Genomic DNA, 23,472 nt, shown 5'->3' with positions numbered 1-23,472 from the left:
AAAATAGTAAAAATATGGTGAACGGCCTTCTTTTTTAAGAAATGTGGAAAAAAAAAAAAAACTTTTTTTTCTAAAACTGGCATCAACAAAAGGAGTGAAAAAATTAAGGGGGTTATTCTAACTTTGGAGGAGGTGTTAATCCGTCCCAAAAGTGACGGAAAAGTGACGGATTTACCACCAGCCGTATTACGAGTCCATTATATCCTATGGAACTCGTAATACGGCTGGTGGTATATCCGTCACTTTACCGTCACTTTTGGGACGGAGTAACACTCCTCCAAAGTTAGAATAACCCCCTAAGTTTCTACATGCTTGAAATTTGTAAAATGAAGATGCATGACTATAACAGGTGAACACAGAAAGCTATACATTTCTGAAAACTAGACACAATTCTCAATTTAGCAAGGAGTCATTTGTGTGGATAGCTTAATCTTTTTCCAAAGAACTAACTTGAAATCAAAAGCAGTGAAAGTAGATAGGACAAAAAGAGAGACAAACACCAGAGTTATCACCTGTATTCTTTTGTGCTCAAGACCACCATACAAAAGTAAAATACTGTTACGTTCATCAGAAATCTTGCAGTCGTAGCTATATATTGTGTTCGGCCTTGTCCAGAAACTCGCAACACTGGCACCCAAAAACTGAATTATTGCTCACAAAGGTTTTTCCATCTGTAACAATCATGCATCACTTCTTACAAAAATACTGAATAAAAATGGGTATGAAGGAAATCTGTGTATTTAAAAAAGAGTCTAAATTTAGGATTACAGATTTTATCTCTACATTTTCGGTTGCACTGCTAGGTGCTTTTGAATGTTTTTTTTCACAATATGTGTTTTGTGCACATTGACTTGTAATTGGAAGCCAAAAGTATAGAGACATTTAATTGATGATAACAAATATCCTGCATTTCTGCACTTTTCCCTGATAGAAATGGTACCCCCCAAATGATGGGGCGGCCTATCTCACCAAAGAGGCACAACAACATGATTATGTGAAGAGGAGAAAAGATGATTTGCTAAGGCAGACTTTTGTGGTGGTTGTTGACTGTTTTGTTTTTTGGAGCAGAGGCACCCAAAGAAACCTAAGAGTACCAAATGTGTCTAATAACTAGAGAACCCAGAGAGCTCAGGTGGATTTGGCTTGCTCAGAACCAGCTACTTTGTCATAGCCAAAATACCATGCAAATATCAAACTTTATATCAAATCACAGAACATTCTGACATTTCTGTAAGGGAAGGTGGCGGAATCTGTGGGGAACACCAAACACCTGCCACCCAGCATTCCCACACGTCTGCCAATAAAAATAACCACCCTCTTGTTTGGGTAGGCCCATCGTCTGGACATGAAAGGCCCAAAAATGCACCATGAATGCCTCAGAATTTTTGCTTTGTATTTACATCTGTCCTTCGGTTGTAGGTCGCCGCAGAATCTCAGGCCTGTTTTGACCTCTCCCATGGGAAAACTACTAAATTGCCACTAGGATGACTGAACAATTCAGTCCTGGGGTCAGCAAGCAGCCATGTAACACTTAAACCCTGGGCATTTCTGAAAAGTAAGGAGCCAGGTAAAACTAGAATATTATGGCTTGCAGAGATCATACACAGACAAGGATTCCTACTTAGAAAACTTTATAAACATCAGGGGGAATTGGAAAAAAACTATTTCCCCTTATGGCTCACATGAATGACTGCAGTATTTGCTTAATGGCTTAGGTAACTTCTGGGAACACTTTCAATGATGTCACAGAGTGTCATTGAAAAGAAATGAACAATCCCCAGGTGGGGTAAGCAGAAACGATTAGAATTTCCACTGGAGTATAGCATTGATTGAGGAAGTCCTCCATTTTTCATGTCTCAGCAGACAAATTGTGGTTGGTCATGGCAGTTATATGATGGTCTGGCATTTGGAAACTTTTTGCTGTGCTCGAGTCATTTTGTTTTAGAAGGGGGTAGTATTTGGTATGTTTTTAGTGTAGTCTGGAAAGTCGCAGTTACAAAAGACAAGCTGACAATGTTGGGAAGTTTCAACTATTTAGTTCCATTAGTTTCATAATGAAGGAAGGGATTATTTGTTTGTATGTGGCTACTTTGATAGGAATTAATGATAATTGTGAGATATTCTACAGAGTAACTGTGGGTGTCATTTTGGTGTGCATTGTGGGGGTGATGTCCACTGGTTTTTGTTATGACAGATGGTCTTGATTTTCTAAAAGTGTTGATTGGTGGATGTTGACATCTGACATTGAGGTGGGATGTGTGGCTCAGGGAGTAGATTAATGCAGCGGTGGACTTCTTTAACAGTGGAACACAGTTTTCAAGACACTGCCTCTGTTCTCCTGCAAGGTTTAGCTCTTCGGTTCAGCCAACTTATCAAACGGTCAGCTAGGGGTACTCTGGGCAGGGGTAAACTGTAGTACTTTAGTACCTTAGAGCCTCCCTCGTAAAACATTCTATGCCCCCCTATACAAATGACATTACACTAGTAAATGTTTTATCAGTGTTTGATGACTACTGTGCACATAGCTTGCTATAATTGAAGGTATTTGTTTAGGGCTAAAGTAGAACACAACGGAACAAATATTAAATACTTCAGTATGTATTCGGTACATCTTGGATTGTCCCTGCTAGTCCAAAGAGGTCATTAGCCAGCATGAAGCTTCCTTACCCAACTCTGAGAAGTTCTTAGCTGCCCCTCGCATTCCCTCAGATAACCGTCACAAACACCCAACCTCACGCTGAAAACTCCTCTATTGTCTATGACGATCACCCAGCTCTGGAGAACTTCATTGCTCTCTTAAATCCTTGCTTAGTACATAAGAGATCTACAGCTACTCCTATGTGGCCATTGCAGCCATATGACCCCGACACTAGCTCCAGGAAGCCAATTATCTGGCAATCTCAGCCCACGTGACTTAGTTTCATCCTGCCCTGTGCTCTCCAGCCCACTGAGTTCCCAGACAGTAGAACTGACAGTGCAGCTCAATAGTTCACTCATCTACAGAGCCAATTGGACTGGCTTGTTTCATAAGAATCCAGAAGTATAAACCCTACCCAAAGAAAAATAACTTTCATCTTTGCAGGAACCTTGTTTAAATCAACTTGTTAAATCAATCTTGAATTTTAGTAACAATAATGAGCCTTCTGCCTAGAACAGTGTTGAACCAGCAGGTCTTAAGTTCAAATCTTTGTAAAATAGGCCAGTGCACAGATCCTTGAGTAACCTGCAAGACACTAGTTCTAGTCGTGGGAAGAAAGGATAGTTGGTTTTACACCATGGCTAACATCTACATGGGATCTACGAGTCATAGGTTTGAATTCTTACAGGACTTCATTCCTTGGGCATTAGTACATGAACAATACAGAGTTGAGTGACAATATTATTAAGTGCAACATTTATTTTTCTGTTTTTACTTAAAGTATGCTTGTATGCTTTTTACAGTATACATGGCATACTGTTAAATGGGCATGCTTCATTCTCCCTGTGTGTTTAGGGAAGACGTCACTAAATATCTGTTATCCCCTTGTTCTTCTGATCTCAAACAAAATGTCTGCATTTTTGCTTGGTAAATGATTTCCCTTTACTAGGGAGCTACTAAAATGCTTTTCACAACTCTGATGTGTTGGGCAGCGTATACTGTGACAAAGTAATATTTTTCCTTTATGACCTGCTGACTTGTGTGTCACCCTTTGGGGATACCTTTGACTCCTCTTCTGGAATACTTAAGGACTGCAACATAGAGAGGAGTGGGAAGGTGATATCCCCTTTCTTTTGTTAACTTCTTGTCAACCAGACAAATTTCTCAAGATCAGTTTGTTGCTCAATAATTCCCACCTTTCCACAGCTTCAATTCTGAATGCTATTTTAGTGCAGAAGATTGAGGTGGTGGTCAAGTGAGGAAAGGTAGAGAAAGGAACACTTGGAAAGTAGATTTGCAAATTAAAATCCCAGTTGTGAATTAGTGGAGTAGGGTATGTGATATTTTCATGTCCCAGTAATTGCAATAACAGTAAAATGCCTTGCATCACAGGGAGAGAGCAAACCCTCAGGAAGTCTATGAGGAACCCCTGTTAATCCCTCGGACCTGGTACAAGCTGGTTTTCGTCCTCGGCCACGGTTGCTGTGTGCTGAGGACGAGACCAGTTCGTCCTGCACCCGGCCCACATGGGAGCAGAGGCGCTCTCCCCATGAGCCTCCCACCCACCCCACGCAGGGCAGGGATGGAAGGGGAATCGCTTCCCCTTCCACTCCTGGACCCTCCCTCAACCCCCCCAGGGACTTCTGATGACATCCGTGCACAAATCATGCGCTGACCTCATCAGAGGTCACCTCCCATCAGCTTCCAGCACGATCCTTCTCTTCCGACCAGGAGGTGGGGACAGGAGAGCCATGAAAGGAAAGGAAAGGCCTTTCCTTTCATGTCTCTCTCAGCATTTCTGCTGGGCAGCAGAAATGCCCACTAGACACCAGGGAGTCTTTTTTTATTTTTTTTTATAAATATAAATAAGGCGAGCGGGCCCCTTAGGCATGGGTCGCTCCCGAGGGGGGCAATTTTTTATAAGGCAAACATTAGACGCCAGGGATTGTTTCCTTTTTTTTGTGCAGGAGGGGAAGGACCCCTTAGGCAAGGGTCGCTCCCCTGGGGGCGAGGGGGAATCTTTGTAGGCCATTTGTGCCCCGCTTGGGGGCAGATAGGCCTATGTTTATTAGGCCAATCTGCTGCCAAGCGGGCAGAAACCACTAGACACCAGGGATATTTATTTTTTGCATCAATTTCACGCAAGGGGAGCGACCAAAACCTCTAAGCACCAGGGATCATTTTTTTTTTTTTTTTTTAAATTTCTTTAGACGTGGGGAGCGTCAATTTCACGCAAGGGGAGCGACCCCTTAGGCAAGGGTCGTTCCCCTGGGGGGGAAATTTATTTTAGGCCATTTCTCCAGCCCCCCCCCTTGGGGGCAGATCAGCCTATTTTTATTAGGTTGATCTGCCCCCAAGGAGGGCAGAAACCACTAGGCACCAGGGATTTTTTTTTTTTGCGTCAATTTCACGCAAGGGTCGCTCCCCTGGGGGGTGCGGGTAGCAAATTTATTTTAGGTCATACCTGCCCCCCTTGGAGGCAGATCGGCCTATTTCTATTAGGCCGATCTGCCCACTTAGGCACAGGGGAATGGTGTGTGTGTGTATGTGTGTGTTTTGTTTGGGGGGCAGCCCCTTGGGCAAGGACCGCTTCCCATGGGAGCACATTACTGTTGGCCATATCTGCCTCCCTTTGGGGCAGATCGGCCTATTTTTGGAAGGCCCATCTGCCCCCTGGGAAGATTGTTACTCCCACCCCAAATAAATGGGGCCAAAGTTGTTCTGCCCACCGGTGGGTAGATGGAGCAGTTACCCCCAATCCACTCCCCGGGGAGGCAGAAAGCCTACTAGATTCCAGGGAATTAAAAAACAAAAAGTGGGGTGGTGGCTACCAACCAGTATGGGCATGGTTATGCCCCCACCCCAACTGAAGAGGGTAACAGCCTTTCATCTCCCCCCCCCCCCCACCGCACACAAAAACATTTTATCCCACAGCAAGAGGACATTTGATTATTTTGGGTTTTGGTTTTACATTTGGGCCATGAGAGCTTGTCTAACTCTCAAAATCGCCCCACTTGGAATGGTGAGGGCTGCACTTTTTGGACTTTGGGACGCTGCCATGTAGAAAAATCCATAAGACCTAGACACATCTTAAAACTAAACATCTGGGTGAGTCCAGGGTGGTGTGCTTCACATGCACCCTGCGCCATTTTCTTACCCACAATGCCCTGCAAACCTCCAACTTTGCTGGAAATCACACATTTTTCCCACATTTTTGTGATTGGAACTTCCTGAATCTGCAGGAATCCCAAAAATTCCTACCACCCAGCATTGTCGGATCTATACCGATAAAAATTCTGCCCCACTTGTCAGCCTAAAAATGTTTTTTTTCAAACTGCCCTTTTGGACCCGCTTTGGTTCCCCCTCAATTTCGACATGTTTTTGGCTCTTACCTGTCACAGGCACTTGGCCCTCCTACACAGGTGAGATATCATTTTTACCGGGGACTGAGGGGAACGTTGGGTGGTAGGAAATACGTCCCGGTGCGGTGATCCCACACAGAAATGTGGGAAAAATGATTTATTTTTTTTAAGCTAAATTTAAGGTTTGCTGAGAATTCTGGGTACGAAAACACTGGGGCATCCACGCGAGTCACACCTCCCTGGACTCCCTCGGGTGTCTATTTTTCAGAAATGTTTGGTTTTCGTAGGTTTTCCTAAATGGCTGCTGAGCCCAGCACTAAAAACGCAGGTTCACCCCCCACCAAAAAAAACAGGTAGTTTTGTATCTGATAATTTTGATGTGTCCACTTAGTGTTTTGGGGCATTCCCTGTTGCAGGCACTAGGCCTACCCACACAAGTGAGGTACCATTTTTATCAGGAGACTTGGGGAAACGCTGGGTGGAAGGAAATTTGTGGCTCCTCTCAGATTCCAGAACTTTCTGTCACCGAAATGTGAGGAAAAAGTGGGTTTTTTGGCCAAATTGTGAGGTTTGCATAAGATCCTGGGTAACAGAACCTGGTGGGAGCCCCACAAGTCACCCCATCTTGGATTCCCATAGTTGTCTAGTTCTCAAAAATGCACAGGTTTGGTAAGTTTCCCTAGGCCCTGGCTGAGCTAGAGGCCAAAATCCACAGCTAGGCACTTTGCTAAAAACAGCTGTTTTCTTTAGGAAAATGTGATGTGTCCATGCTGTGTTTTGGGGCATTTCGTGCCGCGGGCACTAGGGCTACCCACACAAGTGAGGTACCATTTTTATCGGGAGACTTGGGGGAACACAGAATAGCAGAACAAGTGTTATTGCCCCTTGTCTTTCTCTACATTTTTTCTTCCAAATGTAAGACAGTGTGTAAAAAAGACATCTATTTGAGAAATTCACTGTAATCCACATGCTATTATGGGCACCCCGGAATTCAGAGATGTGCAAATAACCACTGCTTCTCAACACCTTATCTTGTGCCCATTTTGGAAATACAGAGGTTTCCTTGATACCTATTTTTCACTCTTTATATTTCACCAAATGAATTGCTGTATACCAGGTATACAATGAAAACCCATTGCAAGGTGCAGCTCCTTTATTGGCTCTGGGAACCTACGGCTCTTGATGAACCTACAACCCCAATATATCCCCGCATCCAAAAGAGTCCAGTAGACATAACGGTGTATCGCTTTTGAAAATCTTACATCGCAGGAAAAAGTTACAGAGTAAAATGTGGAGAAATTTGCTTTTTTTCACCTCAATTTCAATATTTCTTTATTTCAACTGTTATTTTCTGTAGGAAAACCTTGTAGGATCTACACAAATGACCCCTTGGTGAATTCAGAATTGTGTCTACTTTTCAGAAATGTTTAAGCTTTCTGGGGTTTCCAGCACTGGTTTCACACCCATTTCTGTCACTAACTGGAAGGAGGCTAAAAGCACAGAAAAAAGTAAAAATGGGGTATGTCCCAGTAATATGCCAAAATTGTGTTGAAAAAATGTGGTTTTCTGATTAAAGAATGCCAGTTCCTGGAAGCTGGGAAGATTGTGATTTTAGCACCGAAAACGCTTTGTTGATGCCGTTTTCAGGGAAAAAAACACAAGCCTTCTTCTGCAGCCCTTTTTTCCCATTTTGTTTTTTTAAAAACGAATTTTTTGCTGTATTTTGGCTAATTTCTTGGTCTCCTCCAGGGGAAACCACAAACTCTGGGTACCTCTAGAATCCCTAGGATGTTGGAAAAAAAGGATGCAAATTTGTCGTGGGTAGCTTATGTGGACAAAACGTTATGAGGGTCTAAGCGCAAACTGCCCCAAATAGCCAAAAAAAGTCTCGGCACAGAAGGGGAAAAGGCCTGGCACCTGAGGGATAAAGGCCTGGCAGCAAAGGAGTTAAACGGCAAAATTAGAATACACTGAGAATAACTTCAGAGATCAGCAGTGCTTATTCTTTCAGCATAGGGCCCAGCAGCCAGTATTTTCACAATCCCGAATTAGCTGCATTCATCACCATAGACCGGTATGATATTCCTGTGTGGTTCCAATGTCAATAGCGCTTTACATTCCACAATAGTGCGCTGCTAGAATGAATACCTGCTCCTCTCATTAGCAGCCGCGTTGTTCACCAACATAGTGCTTTGAGCCAAGTCAAAACAAACAAGTGTCAAAAAATGTGAAAATCCACTGTCTGGGATAATAACACTACGAGTTAAATGTCAAGCCCTCAATCGGAATCCTTCTGACTGCGAGGCAAATGACTATACAACGGAAAGATCTGCACCGATCCTTCGTAGGAGTCTGAATCCTCAGACTTGAAGCGGAAGGCTGGCAGTGCTTCCAGACTGGCATCACATGTGTGTACCAACTTATTTCAAATATCAACTCAAGCAAAGTGTTGTCGAAGCAAAAGGGGTAGTTGAGTTGGTGCAAGAGCACCTGTACCACACAGGCTGAAATCCCCTAGAAACTCATCTTCAAGAACCTGCTGAATTCAGGAATAATCTGCACCGCTCTGGGGGCAAAAATCCTATTCATAGACCTTCCTGACATCATAACGTCTATGGTAGCTCTGCGCCTTGCATTATGGGGGTTGTAAATTCCTGCGTCACATTGATAACCCACTACTGACTACAAGAGTGAAACACCCTTTGTCTTTCGTACGCTCATCTCTCCTGCCCTTGCCGCCACTCTGCTAAGGATCGGAGCATGGCCATATACCTCACCAGACTGGTATTGGACCGTGGGCGTATTCGTGTCTCCTGTCAGTGTGACGGGCGGAATCCTGTCAGCGTTCATAGTGTTAATTCTCAGCTCCCTGTTTCTAGGTATAACACTGCTGCTCTGTTTATCAACACGATCCAGAGTTTGTAGCATCTTCATCAACACAGCAGGAGCTACAAGCAAGGTGAACAGCAGGGTTTATTTTATCTTAGGCTTTTGCACCCTTGACCATGGCATTCCCTCCTGCTTGAAGACCACTGCCTTAGGGAGATCTGCTTTTAAGTCTCTCGCTGTATCCAGGTGACCAAGATGAAGTTGGTGCTGCTGTCACTAACAAAGGAAGTGTCTTAAACCCTAGGTTTTTGTTTTAATTAACCTAAGCTGAAACTGCTTTTTTATTAGCTTGCCCATGAATGAAAGATGGGTCAACCAGTGATAACCCGAGGGGCCATTTGCTAATTTCAGTAGAGGTGGCAGAATCTGCCCAACCGTCCTTGCTCTTTCATTCAGGGAAACCATTTGCTGTGCTAAGGAGATGTGTGACTTTGTCTTCAATGAGGGGTTCGTGGTTGAAGAGTGGTTAATGATGTTTTCGCATGAGGTGGCATGGGCTGTTTTTGGAGGCCTGTAAGTGTGACTGAGTTGAAGGCTGTCTAGTGTGGTGAGGTGTGAAGACTGGATCAGCAGTACTGTTGATGTGTACAACTGATGTGAATATGCTGGCTGGTTTCTTAGTTTTGGTATGAAGAGTCCATCGCTTGCATTGTGTGTCTAGACACAATGTGGATTTAGGATGTCTCAACCAGGTGTCACAGCGTTGAAGAGACCTCTCCTTCCATATTACTTATCATGGCTGGCAAATGAGTTTTTGCTCTTTTTAGCTGATGATACAAGGTTTTTACTAAAGGAGGCTTACGACTTTTATGTTTGTAAGGTCTTCTTCGAGCACAGTTTTTCGCCTTAATTTTTATTGTCTAAGATTGCATCATATTGCGACTGCAAGTTCTTGAGAGTAATACAGTGCAGGCTAACTTTTGCGTTTTCCATATGCCTGTTTTAAAGGGTGGGTGGATGTAAACGTTGCCTTGTACTGTGAAGTAGTTCAGTGCACCTATTTGGGAGTTTACATTAGTGATTAGATTGAGGAAGAAGCCACTGTGATTAGGTTTTGATGGAGCAGCTTAATGGGGAAGTTTATGTTCATGTTGATTCTAGAAAGAGAAAGTTCAACTGTGAAAGTGGCCTCACAAAGTAACTTAGGGGGTGTCATGTTATCTGTGGGGAAAGGAAACACCTTTAGTGATACTGATTGATAATCAGTTGCACGTCTACGCAAGTCAGACCTCCAGTTGGCATCCCAAAGACTTGATCACCAGAAAAACATACCATCTATGGCAGATTATCAGTAACCCCCAAAATACATCACACATAAGGAATCCTCATCCGAGGTTGTGGTTGACTGGAGCCATGTCAGATTTGTAAGATTGCCACACGAGGTACACCCATTTGCATACAGCCACTTAAGATTGATGTCATCAATTTGAGGATCTTATGAATGAAGCCAACATCAGTCAGATATTATGAAGAATGATGTTACTGGGGTGAAATGCTGTAGATGAATGTAAAGATTATTGCACAAATACTACCTGAATCCACTGGCGTCCTTGGGCCATGAGGAAAAAGTCTCCAACATATAGCTCTTTCTCAGCTTTGGTCATAAGCTGCCCTGATAGTGATAGAGCAGAATTTATTTTTTTGTTTTGCTACAGCATTTTTCTCATGGTTCATCCTGCTGTTGTTGGGACTAATTCAGGTAGGAATCTCCATAGACGTACTTTTAGCAAGCACCCAGGAGATTTCCTGTTCTCCATGAGGTCAAGCATAGGCAAAGGGTAAAATTGAACTGTTTGAATGTCAGAAAGGGCATTTGTTTCTTCGCCATATGTTTTATTTCAAAGCTATGGTATTGTATAATGTTGCAACAAGTGCATGGCGGCTGCCAATTTATAGCTCAGCTTCAAGTGTACAGCCAGTGTGCACTCTGGAAACATTGAAGAAAATGAAGTTGGGGATGTAGCAAGTTTTGAGCAAAAACACTTCCATTTAAAAAAACAGAAAGACGGGCGCGTTTGCTGTGATCTCTGTTGGTGCTTCAGGATTGGCAGAGCCTGCTTTAGCTCTGTTCTCCAACGGGTAACATGTTTCAGTTTACGAAGATCATGTATTTTTTAATTTGGACCATATGCAGCTTGATGCTTTTTCGGTTTAGGCACAGAAATCTTCTGCAGCATGTAAGGTGCTAATTACCCATCCGTTAACCAGAGAGTTTCACATATCCTCCTATGGCAGCATCATTCAGTGAGAGGGCGGAGATTTAAGGAATATATACGATAAAAAGAAAAAGACCTTCAAAGATGGGAGACTGATTCTGTGCTAACTAAGGGCCGGATTTAGATCCTGACACATGGGTTACTACATCACAGCGGTACCGGATATCCCGTCCACTGAAATCTAAACACCATAGCAAACAATGGTATTTAGATTTTGACGGACAGGATATCTGTCACCATTGTGATGGATAATCCCTCTGCCGAGATCTAAATCGGGCCCTAAGTCTTCAAGTTAGAAAGAGGACATGAAGCTGGTGATACAGAAAGTACAACCAAATGCACACCACTGTTCCAGTGTGTAAGGAGGGTTTTACGTCAAGCATAACAAAACCAAGGCAATATTAAGGCAAGAAAATAATTGAGGTTGGGATTTTAGTTTCACAATCTTTAGTAATACTTACAAAGTCAGAAGGCACAAACGAAATCAATGTCAAAAACTTCTGTTCTAGAGCTTGACATCTTCTCTTACCAGGAACACAAGAACACACTGTAGAAGTGCTTCTTAGCATCAGAAGTACATCCTGTCACACACAACCTGAATTGGTCAGGAAAGGGGTCAAAAAACGACTTCAACTTCAATAGAGGCTGAAATGACTTTTGAAAAAGGCCTTGAATCAGTTTTGTATATTTTGGAGCTTTATAAAAATTAAAGCTTTAAAGAAAAGACTCCTACCAAAGGAACCAGATCCTATAAGATGTTAATGGGTGTTCAGAAATACCTGTAATAGAAGTGACCTCAGACACCGTAGAAGAGGAATCTTACTTACATGTTGATGAAGAGCAGATTGTGGTTGAAATGGAGATGATTAGATAAGACTACACAATCCAGTCCCCAGAGTAGGTGAAATATCCCTCTAGCACTTTCTCACCACAAGAAGACCAAATCATTTTTACATGTGTGCTGCAAAGAGAGGATTCAAACATTTCTTGATTGGGATTATTCACCAACATCAATGTTTGGCTAATACATCCTTATGCAAAAAAGATGATCAAGCAGAGTTAGCTAATCCAGCACATCTAACATGGTGAATCGAAAAATAGATCAGAACTACAAGCCTCAACCTCAGGCCCTCATGAATATTAAGGCGAGGATAATTTAGTTTGCTTTTGCTATCACCCCAACGAGGAGGAAAAATTGTATCTCCTGAGCGGCACTTGGAAAGGAGAGAACATAATTGGAAACCGTGAGAGAAAAGAGGGCTAAAGCTCATCGTACCACATGAGAATGGGTAACACAAATGCACATACAGAATGGTATGACAGATCATAGTGAAAAGCTATGCAAAAAGTGTTGAAGTACCTGCCTTCAAGAAGAAAACAGGAGATATAATTGTCAGTTCAGGACAAAAGTGAGTGAATAAGGACTTCTAGGCCCCACTAGACAAAGCAGACACCTCAGCAAGGAAAATTTTAGCCGCATAAAAAAATTGCAGTATTTGTTTACTTCTCCTCGCCTGACTCTTCCAGTTAAATAAGTTGCAAAATAATGCAAGTTTGAATGAAATGCTTCAAGAAAATCCAAAATCTGCTTTTTATTCTAGCCCAGTTGGTAAACATAGGTTTTGCTTTAGTGAATCCATAAGCAGAATTTTGCAACTCTATTTATTTTAATGAATTACTGTTGGATAAAAGAGTTTCATAGAGTGCAGGGTCAAAAAGCTGTGCATAAGACCGGTAAAACATATTGGAGCAAATCTGGCCGTTTAGACCTGCCATAGCTTCATGCAGAGGTGCCCGAGTCTCTTAAATATAGAATTGGATGATTCCATTCCAGGTGGGATCAAGGTCTGCTGCACTGCATCTCCTAATCTTTTTTTTTTTTTTAAACCTTATATAGGTTTATATAAACATCTTAATTTGCAGTTCAGTACTGTGAAATTATTTCTGAGTAGAATTAAACGAACAATCTGAGATTCTCAAATGCTCAAATCTTACAAAAGGGTTTCCACGTATATAAATCAGTCTGAAAGTGAACCATTTCACAGTAGCCTTTGACTTCCTTTATTTTTTAAACTGTTGATTTATTTCACAATAGGCTGATTTGTTCATTGAGTAGTAAAACCTGGCTGTAGTACGAAAGGCAGAATCCGCACACATGAAGACAGATAGTTGTAGCAGGGTGAACAGGGTTTCCCAATGACAGTCCTCACTTTAATTTGAAGGAGCCTCCTGCACACCTCGCAGTAAAGACCGGAGTATGCACAGCTAACCTTCAACACGGGCCCTGAATGCAAATCCTAAGCCATTTACCTATCTCGTATAACGTCATGGTGGTCAGTTAAACACAAATAGGCTGTCTGCAGTCCAACTAGGCCAGCAGAGGTCAAACCCCCTCTAGCTGATGCAGCAGGCTGCTTTGGCAATCTTTTTTCAGCAAAAATGCTCCTGCTGCCGCAGCATGAACACATTCAGCAAACAATCAGTGGAGAACTTGCTCGGCAGTGGCCGTCTTTCTCAGAAACAAACTTCCAAAACCGGGGCTTGCTTGTGAAAAATGCAAATAAATAATGGCCCTAAGTCGTTCTTCCTCGACGTGGGTGACATTTTTTTCTCTATGAAGGGTGTCTATCCATCACGTATTTGTCCCAGGCAAGAAAAATGTATGCTGCTGCTGCCAGTGAAAGACTTCTTAATGTGTAACTGGCTGGGATGCCGCCATCATAAGGGGGTGGTTCTCCCATATATACATGAAAACGAGGCTTTGTGGAATCACGAGATTTCGATGGACACATTCCCCACTGATTGGCTCCCCTGGAATCTGAATGTGAACCAGAATACCGCATGATCTACAGACAACAGAAGGGGCATCATCGTATGACCTTTAACCAGCAGAACTTCAAAAACATTTAACCATATCGTTATGTATGATATGTAACCTCAAGAGGATATGATTCAGCTATGTCCTTAGTCATTAATCTGTTTGCATTATACGAAAACATATGTGATTATACCAATAGTAATACTTGTAAGCAGATACTGCAAGCACACACTGTGTGATATGGTCGTGTATAGAACTACTTTTAATGGTTTTCGGTTTGAATAAGTTAGAATCATTGAAGGACAATTGACATATATGTGAGTGTGCATGCAATGTTTTAGTATGAGTGAATTGCTGGTTGGCATCGCTAATGATAATTTACCGGTTTCACACATGATGTAATATGTCTTTGTTAAGTTGAAGTGATTTCTGACTATGTTCATGTTGTAGAAGATTGTGTCAACATAGGTAAAATATGAAAACATTGTAGAAAAACATTCAATAAATATTGTTTGGTATGTTTTGGCTTGAGATTATATTGTGAATGTGAAGATTGGGGGAGTTATACCAACATTAAGCAGTTGAGTTGGAAGATTTGTGTACCTATGCAGGTGGCCTACCTTGGTTCTGCCACTCTCGATCTTGTTTTTCGGGGTCCCTCCTTTATTTAGTAGCCCCACTGATGTATTGCTAGGCCCCTGCTCCGCCAAAATCTTAATTGACAGAAGTATTCAACTGCTGTCTGGAACCGACCAGCCCCTAACGGTTTCATATTCTTCTGCGCAGCGCATTCCAATGTGTAGCTCAGTGGTTGGAAAGCATATTCCGCCTACGGTATCCTATCTGAATCGAGGTTTTCGTGGAGGGGTCTATTCCGGTAAATGGAGGGCTTTCACAGGCAAATAAAGCTTTGGACCTGTACTAGGCGAGAGCTGTGTGGAAGGCTTAGTTTGAAGTAGATCCTGGAAACCAGTGCTGGCATTTCCCGAGAAGTATTGCCTCTTTTATACGGGCCCCTAATTCAGCTGTTTGTTACAATTTGTACCCTCTAAAATTCAACTGGTTTCGCCAACCCTACATATACAAGGAATTGTAATAAGTCATGTTGGAATTAATTGCAGCTCCTACTGTATTTGCACGTTGTTGTCAAGAGAGCTAAGCATACGCTTTATCAAGTGGGAATACTTGTAAGCACATTTTTAAAATAGTGAGTATGCTAAATTCCAAAGTTTTATTTCCCACTAAAACTAACTTCTAGATCCTTTACCTTTGCAGCCAGTAGGATGGTCACTTCCCTGATAATGTAAATTGAAATGTTGAGGAGCCATGTCTCCAGTCCTGATAGTGTCCTATGGCATAAACTGTCGACCACTCTTGGCCAAAATGGAGCTGGTCTTTGTTGCTTAATAATGAAAATTGATTTGAGGGCTGCTCTCTCTGTGGTAGGCTTCTTGGGAATGGTCACGCCGGTATGATTTATTTTACAATGAAATGATTTGTGATGTTATACCACCTAATGCTATCCACTAGGGTAAGCAACGATGCAACTCTTGCAATACTTGAGAGCAACAGAGGGAATCGGAGGCTGTACTTACAATTAAACTATTCAGTTCAATACAAATACAAATTAGACAGCACTACAAACTGCATGGCACTTTTTCCGTGTGTGGTTTTGACTTACTGTGCACACTTAAATACTTTCCTTGTTTTTGACCTTTTCTTTAGAATTCCCATTTCTTAATACTGATAATTGTTTGAGGAAGGATGCAGGGTCAGCCACAATTCTGAATGATCACTTTGATACCGAAGAAAGAGACAGCAGTACTGGTCCCAGCTCAGGTAAGCAACCAATGTGCACTGTGTCTTAAAGGACTGGCGTTAGACCCTGGGAGACCTTGTTTCTCAACATCTTGTTATGTGCCAGTGTTTTAACAAAATGGGATTGGTCAGTGAACAACCTCCTTTTAGCAAATAACATATTATCTTAAATTGTAATTTCTCAGATCTGCATTGAAGGAGCAGCAGTCTGTTTGACCTGTTGCTGACAAGAAAGAGAGTGGGCTTTGAGCCACCCCTGTACTATTCATTAGCTTGTTTGGTTCAATCCCCTTCACCCATTGTCTGTTACATCTTGGATCGGACAAGAGGAGTAAACATCATTCAGTTCAATCTTCTGGCTGCTTGGTGTAATATTCCTCCTTCTAGGAATTGTTTCTGGTGCAGTACGCAAGGGACTTTTTAAATCTCAAAAGTACACTCAATCAAACTTTTTGTTAAATTTAATAGTACTTGATGTTCATATGCAGCAATTGCTGTAGTACGTCTGGTTCTTTCATTTCCTCCTAGTATGTATAATCTTTTCTGATCGATTGAGTTGTTTCATAGTGCTGGAGTCTGGAAGAGCAAGTATGTATCATTTCCCAGGTCAGGAAGGATTGCTGGTTTCTTTGAAGGAGACAATGCAACAAGCAGTACGCCACTTTGAAACATTTTGGCGTATTTGCCTTTTGGCTCCAGTTGGAGTCCGATCATCGACGCTGTCTGCACCTCTCCAGACCCTTGATCTTAATCTTGGAGGAGAGGGGTCAGAGGAGGGAGCCGGTCTGCCCATGTTGTCACTTTTGTGTGTGAGGGAAGTCTACACTGTTGTTGCCTGTGTTGTGCCTGTGAGTGATCACACTGCTGCTACATATACAGTACAGTGTGTGAAGCTTGCACTGCTGATGGTTGTATTATATCCGTTCTGGTCTGTGAGAAAAGGTTGCCCTCCTCCTGCACATGCTACCTGCTGTGTGCTGGAGGCTGGCCCTGCTAAAGCCGGTGAAGAGCTGTTATGTAAGGAAGGGAAGCTTGCAGTGCTGCTACCTGTTTTGTACATGTTTTATGTCGTCAGAAAGACGTACATGGCCACTGCCGGTGCTGAAATCATTTTTTTGTATGAGGGAAGCGGACACAGGCTGGGAGCTGAAGGAGAGACCTTACAATACTGCTGCCATGCTGTACCTGTCTGTCCTAGCTTTGTTATTGTTCTGCACACCAGGGAATTTTGCCAGGTTGAACCTGATCTGTGTGTGAGGGGGATTCGCCTTCCTGATCCGCACACTTTGGGGGTCATTATGAACATGGCGGGAATCCCCGACGTGTTCATGCTGGCGGTCTTATCACAGACCGCCAGCCCCCTTGAGACCCTGCCGGCCAAACTGTGAACATTCTGCTGGGCCGGCCGGCGGACAGACGGAAACGGCTCCACATGGAGCCGTCGTCAATGCTGCTGTGCGGCGGGTGCAGCAGCACCCGTCGCACAGATCACTGGGGCACTGCACGGGGGCCCCTGCACTGCCCATGACAAATGCTTGGGCAGTGCAGGGGCCCCGGAGCACCCCTTCCGCCAGCCATTCCCTGGTGGGTGAACCTGCCAGGGAATGGCTGACGGAACAAGGGTTCTTTATCCGCAGGGCAGCACTGCTAGTCAGGCTGCATGGCGGCGGTAGCCTGGCAGTGGTTGAAGGCCGCCTGTGGTGGTCCCCACTGTATTCATTATGTGGCGGTTGAAACCGCCATGCTGGTGGCGGAAATTTCCGCCGCCCCCGGCATGGCGGTCTCGACCGCTAAGTTCATAATGAGGGCCTTTATATCTTATGTGTCTGAAATAGAGGAGTTTGTATTTGTCCGGTCAGTGCTGGTCTTGTGGAAATCATGCATGGCTCCTCTGTTTTACCTCTTGTGTGTCCGAAGGGAGTGTGCATTACTGCTGTTCATGCGGTACCAGTTGTCTTTGTGAGAGGTTCTAGATGCTGCCTATGCTGTGCTAGGGCTAGGGTACGTCTCTCAGTAGGGCTGTAATAGTCTTCAATTTTTATTTTAACACCAGAGCATTCCATTTCCACATCAATTGTTTCAGTTCGTATAAAAGAGGAGGAGAATCGTTTCACTGAGGACCGTCCGCTCAGTAAGCAACGGAAGGAAATCAGCAGTCCGACGGGTGAGTAATTAGACATTTCCAGTTTAGCAATACATTAATAGGATTTTTGCCTTGAACATCACCCTTTCCAATCTAAGGAAGCAGGTAGCGCTTGTCATGCATCCCTACTGTGATATCTATGTAATCCATCCTTAGGCCAACCAGCTCTGCTCCATGTTTTAATCCAGTAAACTTCATAACGTATTGTCTTTTTAGATTTGGAATCATATGGAAAAGTTCCTAAACAGACTTGGCCTTCAAGGGAGGGTGTTGAAAGGCTTCCAGATACAGATGCAAAAGCATTGTTTAGTCTGTGCTTCTCGTTCAGTCATGTTTGTATTTATATTTACATCTGGTTATGGAAAGCCCAGCACACACCAGTTGAATTCCTGGCACTCTTACATAAGCATCAGGATCCCTGTGAAAATAGGTTAACCTCCCCGAGGTTTTCATTGCCTCAGCTATAACTAATAAACAAAAGAAGTGGATTTTACTGTCCCACTCCCCCAATTATCTTAAAGGAGCTATTCGATCCCCCAACCGGTGGGAACTCCAATTTCCCTCACAGATATGTACGCACAGCAGATTAGGAGATTATAAATTTTTGGTTCTTGCAGGACGGGAAGTTATTTAGTGCACTTGGGCCTTGTCAGGCTTAGGGTAGGACATTCATTCATGCCCTCATCCACTTCAGTATCGAGTATCTCTTGAGTTACTAGAAAAGATTTGTGAACCGCTGGAGCTAGGGCGCTAGAGGATGTCAGTCAGGATTAGCATTTGCACATTTTTGCAGTACACAGAAGGACAGAACATACTGTAGACTGTTTTAGAAGCGCACCTCCTTTGTCTGTTTTCTAACATAAAGGCCTTCAGTATGGTGCTTGTAATCACTTCCTCCATGGTTCCCCTCCTCACCAATTGTCACTCTGGATTTTCTGCGCCAAGAAAAATGAATTTCCTACAGCCTGCGCCAGGAATGAAAGATTGACTCTGTGATGTAATCTGTGCCGTTTCTTCTTGCTTTCCAGGATTTTCGTTTCTCAATACTGGATCTGGTTTGAGGAAAGAGGACTCTAACTTGAATTTGACGAATCATCCTAACGAAAAAAAAAGAGACGAAAACACGAGCCCCAGCTCAGGTATCCTGAAATACCTCAAAGTTGCCATGAAGCTGGCATCTGACAACAGGCAGCACCTTCTTTAGTTAACATTGTCACCTAAACATCCACTGTACCGGGTTTATCTCTATAATTCCATACTTTGAGTGCAGGTATGTGGGCATTGCAAATTCCCTGCAAGGAATTTTTCTTGCCTGCGCTTCACTGCAGCTATGAACAACAAATTGGTGATAGGAATGCTTGAATTATTTAATCACTAGAGATCCCTTGGGACACATTCCAGGCCTTAGCTTTTCACAAAAAGTGCCACTCTGGATGGTGTCTCTCTGGCTAGAGACTGGGCCATATCAGCCTTGGTCATGCGCTAATAGGAACAGTCCAGGAAGGAACGCCATCCCAGGTCCCTTCCAGATAAGAACCACAAGCATCCCCAGACCAGTTTAGGCCTACTTAGGCCACGTCAGCGAGGTATAGCTTCAGTGGGTAAGCAGGTAGGGCACCTACATCGGGGAGTATGTGTTTCACTTGGAGCATTCACTACAGTCACTGGAACCCAACCCCACATCCACGATGAAGCCTAACTAGACCGAAAGTGGGCTCGCTTGTGTTCCCATCTGTAGTGGTCCTGACCTGGCAGTTCAAGGTGATCTGTTCCAATTGGAGCAGGGCCACATCTGATTTGCATATACCAGGCTGTCTAGAGTGGCATAGTAGTAAAAATATGATGCATTAGAATACTACAGCAACTAATTAGCTGTGGCTGAGATTAAATCATACGTTCCACCCGTCACCTTTTTGTCTTTCTCAGTGATATGCTAAATACCAATTTGCTGTAAGAGTAGCACCAGGAGGGCAACCCGCACTGCATGACCCAGGAAGGGGAGATGAGGTGAGGTGATAGAGGAAGTGACAACAGCAGGGAACATAGACAGAGCCCAGCTGGAAAGTCTGCAAGGAGTGGACAGCTGGATGAGGTGATGTATGCAGTGAAAAGAAACCACTCAGTGAGCATCTAACATTCAGAGAGAACACACACAGGCTGTTGTAATCGAGCCAAGGGGTACAGGACAAGATAGGGCTCTTCTGGGATGTCTAAAATAACCTTAATTGTGACCCCCTTTTTCACAAGAATATTGAGAAAAAACAGAGGGTAGGAAATTAAGCACAGACACCTTACCATAAAGTTTTATTTCTGCAGATAAGTTGCCCAGTGCCTGATGATTTATTATCATTACTTAAAAAACAGTTTCTGAAAAGCTGTGCCTCTGATGTGTACCAGAGGTCAGGACTTTCTTGGGCCGGGCATCTACTGTTTGCCCATTCAGTATTTCAAAGGACAAGCATATTGTGAGTGGATTTCACTTACGCCTTGACACTTTCTCTTGGGGATGTTTCAAAGACCTTTGCAGACTGATCAAGCATCTGGTCCCCAGCTGTCTGAGATGAGACCTATTGTTGAATATTCAGGCGGATTATTGTGCTTTTCTCTCCTATTTTTAGCAGATGTTATACTCCCTGCGGCATCTTCTCTGTTTGAATGCGATATACAATATAGTTACATTTTGCTTTCAATTGCAGGAAACAACGTTCTTCCATTGCCTGTTTCATTACGCATAAAGGAAGAGGTTGACGCCTACTCTATGGATTATCGGGACAGTGAAAGGATAGAAAGCATCAATAGTACAAACGGTCAGTAAGCAGGAGTGAAATGCTTATCCTACGTAGGTCTTTACCACTGGCAATTTATTTTATTCTCCACAACTTAGACTGCTCTGGCCAGGCACAGCTGAAGGTGCTCAGTTCACCCCACGCATTGCTTTGTCCACTGCTTTGGCCAGTTCTCTTGTTGAGGCTTATCTAGAAACAGATGCTCTATCTTTGATTGTCTGCACACAGGAATAGATGCTTTTTCCTATTGAAAAGTGGTGACAATCATGGATATGAGTATTATGTATTGTCAGTTTTTTTGGCAATTGGCAACACAATTTGTATGTTTCTCTTGTATGACTGTTATGTAGAATTTAGAAAATTGTGGCATGACACCACAGTGTTCCCTGCATTATCTTTATTGACATTAATGAGATACATTATATGGGACTGACTTAATAATTGGTAGATGGAGTAAACTATTCTGTCGCCCTGACTTAGTACCCGTCTGCCAAATTTAGAAATGTCCATTAGCCCGATGGACATTGTTACCATTCACAGGATGCGCCTTGACAGTATATTGGAACTTTGCCAGACGGCCCCATGAAGCATGACTGAGCCGTACAGTAAAGTTTCAAAACTTCTTTTATTTTCAGAAACAACACCCCAAAGTGGGAATTTGTTATTGTTTTGGAAAATAAAAAGAACAATGGCCCCCTTGTTCTGGGTGTCATCTCCCATGGCGAAGGCAGCATTTTTAATTTGTACTGCCCCTTACTGCCAGCATTTTCTTGGCAGTAACAGGCAGTAAACATGGTTAAGTGTCCACCAGTCTAAACTGGGCAGGCAGACATATAGCCATTTTTCTGACCATCCTTACTCCGTCGGGCTACCTGAGAAGTTTGTCCATGGTGGAGTCAAATTAATATATTACACATTTGGTGTTTATACTGCCGATAATCTGGCTTGTTTTCCTTGTTCCCAAATGTTTTCACTTCTCTACACCACACATAACAAAGTAAACTTAGCACTACATACAGGAAAACATGGATGGATTATATATATATACACACACACACACACACATATCTCCATGTTTTCCTGTATTTTCTAAAGCCAAGCTATGAGTTTTTGAATGGGTGTTAATGTGAATGCTTGCAACTTTAGAAAATATAACTAATCTAAAAAGCTATGAATATTTTTATAGAGACTCTTCTTTTTTAATCATGTGCACAAAAACATGTGTTTTCTTTTTATTCTCACTCCATTCAAATTCATTTTCTAAAATGTTTTATTATTATTTATATATATTAGCCAAGATTTAGCTCATGGGATGGAAATACCTCACATACAGATCATTGTGTAACTAGAAAGAGGCAAGTTAGAATCCACCCCAATTGACTGTTTTCTATCCGTCCTGCATCAATAAAATGTTTACAGTTGTCATTTTAACGCTTCTTCACAAGAGGCAATTCAGTAGAGAGTGCATACTGCACAAATGTGCATTGGCATTATATTGAGTTTTGTTTCGTGTGTACTAAAATGCTAACTTCCAAAATTTCATTTACATCTATAGGTGGCGAAAACATAAAGAAACAAAGTAAAGATCTTAATTCTGCACTTTGCACACAAAACGCACAGCCTTTTAAAGCATCATTAAGAAAGACAAACCCAAAGGTGCTCCTGAGCCCAGAGAAGGGAATACTTTCAGCAAGCCACCTGTGGTCACAGGAAAGTCTGGAAGTTACGAAAAGTGCTCCATGGGAAATGGGTATCAGTAACCCCCCGCATGTGGATTTACATCATGGCATCAACAAAGTTGGGGACTCAAATAAAAACGGCTGTGAGCCAAATATGAGAAATGTAATGTATACGTCAGGCCTTCAGCAGAACCCACAAAACCAAAGACCATACATGAGTACTGGGTATGAAAAGCACTTTATTCAGCAGTCAGATTTTCTTAGATTGAAGAAAACACAAGCAGGATTGAAACCACGAGAGAGGCCGTACGCATGTCCGTATTGTGAGAAAAGTTTCAGTCTGAAGGGTGATCTCAATAGGCATCAGAGGACACATACAGGTGAAAAACCATACACATGTAGTGACTGCCATAAAAGCTTCAATAGGAAAGATAATCTCAATGAGCACAGAAGAATACATACTGGAGAGAGGAAAAAAAATGAGAAAAAATTCCAAATATCACAACAAACTTGAAAAACAGAGGGTTGAAATCTACAAGTTCAGATGCAGAAACATATCCAAACTTCTAGATACTTATCTGGACAGAGGGATCTGTCAGAAAAATAGAGAGCGGTGCTAAATATGCAGGAGCAATGCAGCAGGCTGCAAACAAAACAAATGTGTTTTGCCACTGTGACTGTTAGCAGAGAACCAGAATATGCCTACTTTTTTTGCAAGAACGTTGCATCAGATATTACACTTTGATAATATACTTCTTCAACAAGCCTTAAAGGTACAGCCTTCATCATCTTTGACAAGGTATCCACAGAATCAAATGTGAGACGGTTCACCCTTCCAACATCATGGATCATCAAACACTGAAGCAGGGAAACACTTATAAAACTGTTAAAAAAAAAAAATAGACCTACAGAAAATAATGCAGGAGTTCACTTATCCTCTTTAAGTTAACTAACTTCAAAATTCTATTTTGTTAAAAAAAATATAATACAACTTATATTAGATTTTTGAAAGTGAGAATGTAGCTATTGCAACTACACTGTGTGAACAAATGCTTACCAACAAAAAAGTACTCAGATTCGGTTATATGCAGCCTGCCCTTGACCTTTTTCAAGTGTGTTGTTC

The 23,472-nt window shown here is 42.6% G+C and overlaps 1 protein-coding gene across 2 annotated transcripts in view; it reads left to right on the top strand.

Moving 5' to 3' along the window:
* Positions 1-23,237, top strand: part of LOC138284559 (zinc finger protein 282-like) — an 85,668-nt gene extending 62,431 nt beyond the window's left edge. The window contains exons 5-9 of one of the 2 annotated variants that reach the window (XM_069223461.1): positions 15,649-15,762; positions 17,795-17,905; positions 18,913-19,023; positions 20,581-20,691; positions 22,226-23,237. In XM_069223461.1, coding sequence (XP_069079562.1) covers positions 15,649-15,762; positions 17,795-17,905; positions 18,913-19,023; positions 20,581-20,691; positions 22,226-22,863 — 1,085 coding nt within the window. In that variant the 3' untranslated portion in view covers positions 22,864-23,237. The remainder of the gene's footprint in view (positions 1-15,648; positions 15,763-17,794; positions 17,906-18,912; positions 19,024-20,580; positions 20,692-22,225) is intronic. The other variant, XM_069223462.1, reaches the window with a different exon arrangement.
* The last annotated feature ends 235 nt before the right edge of the window (positions 23,238-23,472 follow it).

The sequence above is a fragment of the Pleurodeles waltl genome, chromosome 3_1 (genome assembly GCF_031143425.1).
Source record: "Pleurodeles waltl isolate 20211129_DDA chromosome 3_1, aPleWal1.hap1.20221129, whole genome shotgun sequence".
NCBI classification, from domain to species: domain Eukaryota; kingdom Metazoa; phylum Chordata; class Amphibia; order Caudata; family Salamandridae; genus Pleurodeles; species Pleurodeles waltl.
The sequence above is the reverse complement of the archived record's forward strand: the minus strand, read 5'-3'. Positions and strand labels throughout refer to the sequence as shown.